The 1,735-nt window shown below is 50.1% G+C and overlaps 1 protein-coding gene across 1 annotated transcript in view; it reads left to right on the top strand.

The window, feature by feature from the left end:
* Positions 1-1,008: 1,008 nt before the first annotated feature.
* Positions 1,009-1,735, top strand: part of LOC107119359 (purine nucleoside phosphorylase-like) — a gene marked incomplete at its 5' end in the record, with an annotated part of 10,926 nt that continues 10,199 nt past the window's right edge. Inside the window, one exon of the mRNA XM_015421822.1 lies at positions 1,009-1,172. Within this exon, the coding sequence (XP_015277308.1) occupies positions 1,009-1,172 (164 nt within the window). The remainder of the gene's footprint in view (positions 1,173-1,735) is intronic.

The raw sequence follows: 1,735 nt of genomic DNA, 5'->3' as shown, positions 1-1,735 counted from the left end.
AGCAAGCCGCTTCAGTGATATTGTACTTCACCAGTCACCTAGTACGAACAAATTCTGAGCATTCCAAAGAAGCGCAACACCATTCATACCTAAGCAGACATAAGAGGTGAAGATAATTAACAAAAGAATCCCTTCACTTCCGATTGCTTCCTGAACAGTAACACCCCCGAAGTTCTTGAAAATGCAATGGAGGTTTGGTTCGGGGAACACTTGTATAGATGGCCTCTGAACATGTACAAGGGACTGAGTTTCCCAAGTACTTCACCCCCCTTCCCCCGTTCGTGCATGTTAGCATGAGCAAAGACCTTGGTGCGCAGGGAGAAGTTTGAAAAACAGGCATCGCTCTTAAACAGGAAATCTTTATCTGCTACAGGTTATTAAACTAGAGCACAAGGTTTGGGTTTGGGGAATGACAGTTGTGTCCACTAGCTACACAGATTTAAGGAAAGAAACAGCAAAATCATATCACCAAGCTAAACTTAACAGTACAGTAGTTACCAGCGCACCTTGCCACAGATGTTCATGGAACAAATACATATCCCCCCCCCACGACTATATGTAGGGCAGTGATGGCGAACCTTTTAGAGACCGCGTGCCCAAACTGCGACCCCAAACCCACTTATTTATCACAAAGTGCTTGCCTGCTGACACACTTCCGGTGATGTCAGGGGGTGTGGTGTATGCAAATTAGTTATTCTAATGAGTTATGCTAATGAGCTCCTGCACCTCTTTTTCTACGAAATGACCCCTGACCGGAACTATAAACGTTCTGTTGAAAACTGTAATAAAAGGGTTGAGAAATACTCTGTTTTTGTCTTATACATAATATGAATTTTATACAATTATTTTTCTCTATATACCCCATTTTTTCCTTTTTTCTTTCTTATATCATTCTTCTTTTAAAACAAAAAGGCACCCATTGCTTCTGTGTGCTTCTAGACATGAGTTACAGCATCTCCATAACCCAGACTCAAAATTCATTCTTAACGGTGGATTCTCTCCTTACAGTTTTGACCACTGCCGAGAGACGGTGGATTGGCTCCTGGGCCACACGAAGCAGCGGCCCCGGATCGCCATTGTCTGTGGCTCCGGGCTGGGTCTGCTTGCTGACAGCTTGAAGAACCAGGAGTCTTTCCAATACACGGACATCCCCAACTTTCCACACAGCACAGGTATGGCTCCATCCTTCCCGCGGTCCCAATTCTTTCCATCTGTTTTTTATTTTATTTTATTAGATTTGGATCCTGCCCTCCCCGCATAGCAGGACCAGGGCAAGTTCCATCAAATAGAATGTAAAAGTATCCCTTGCTCGAAAGCCAGTCAGATCTGACTCTAGGGCAGAGGTCATTTCGGGGGGGATCGAGGGGAATCACAGTTCCCCCGGGTGAGGTACGGGGGGCGGGGCACATGACGAAGCCCCGCCCCCTGCTTCCGGCCCTCATTCAGCCAGGAGGAGGCAGGAGAAGAGGGAGGGGAAGTTGCTTCCTCCCTGCCTCTCCCCACCTCTGCCTGCCTGGGGCCAGGGAGGGCCTTCGCGGGGCTTCCTCGCACTCCCGCCGGCCTTGCAGGTCCACCGTGCCAGGAGGAGGCAGGAGAAGAGGGAGGGGAAGTTGCTTCCTCCCTGCCTCTCCCCACCTCTGCCTGCCTGGGGCCAGGGAGGGCCTTCGCGGGGCTTCCTTGCACTCCCGCCGGCCTTGCAGGTCCACCGCCGGGCCCCTCATGGGGCTCGGCAGTG

This window comes from Gekko japonicus, unplaced genomic scaffold, assembly GCF_001447785.1.
Source record: "Gekko japonicus isolate JY-2015 unplaced genomic scaffold, Gekko_japonicus_V1.1 scaffold6001, whole genome shotgun sequence".
Lineage (NCBI taxonomy): Eukaryota > Metazoa > Chordata > Lepidosauria > Squamata > Gekkonidae > Gekko > Gekko japonicus.
Note: the sequence above shows the minus strand (reverse complement) of the source record. Positions and strands in the feature narration are given on the sequence as shown.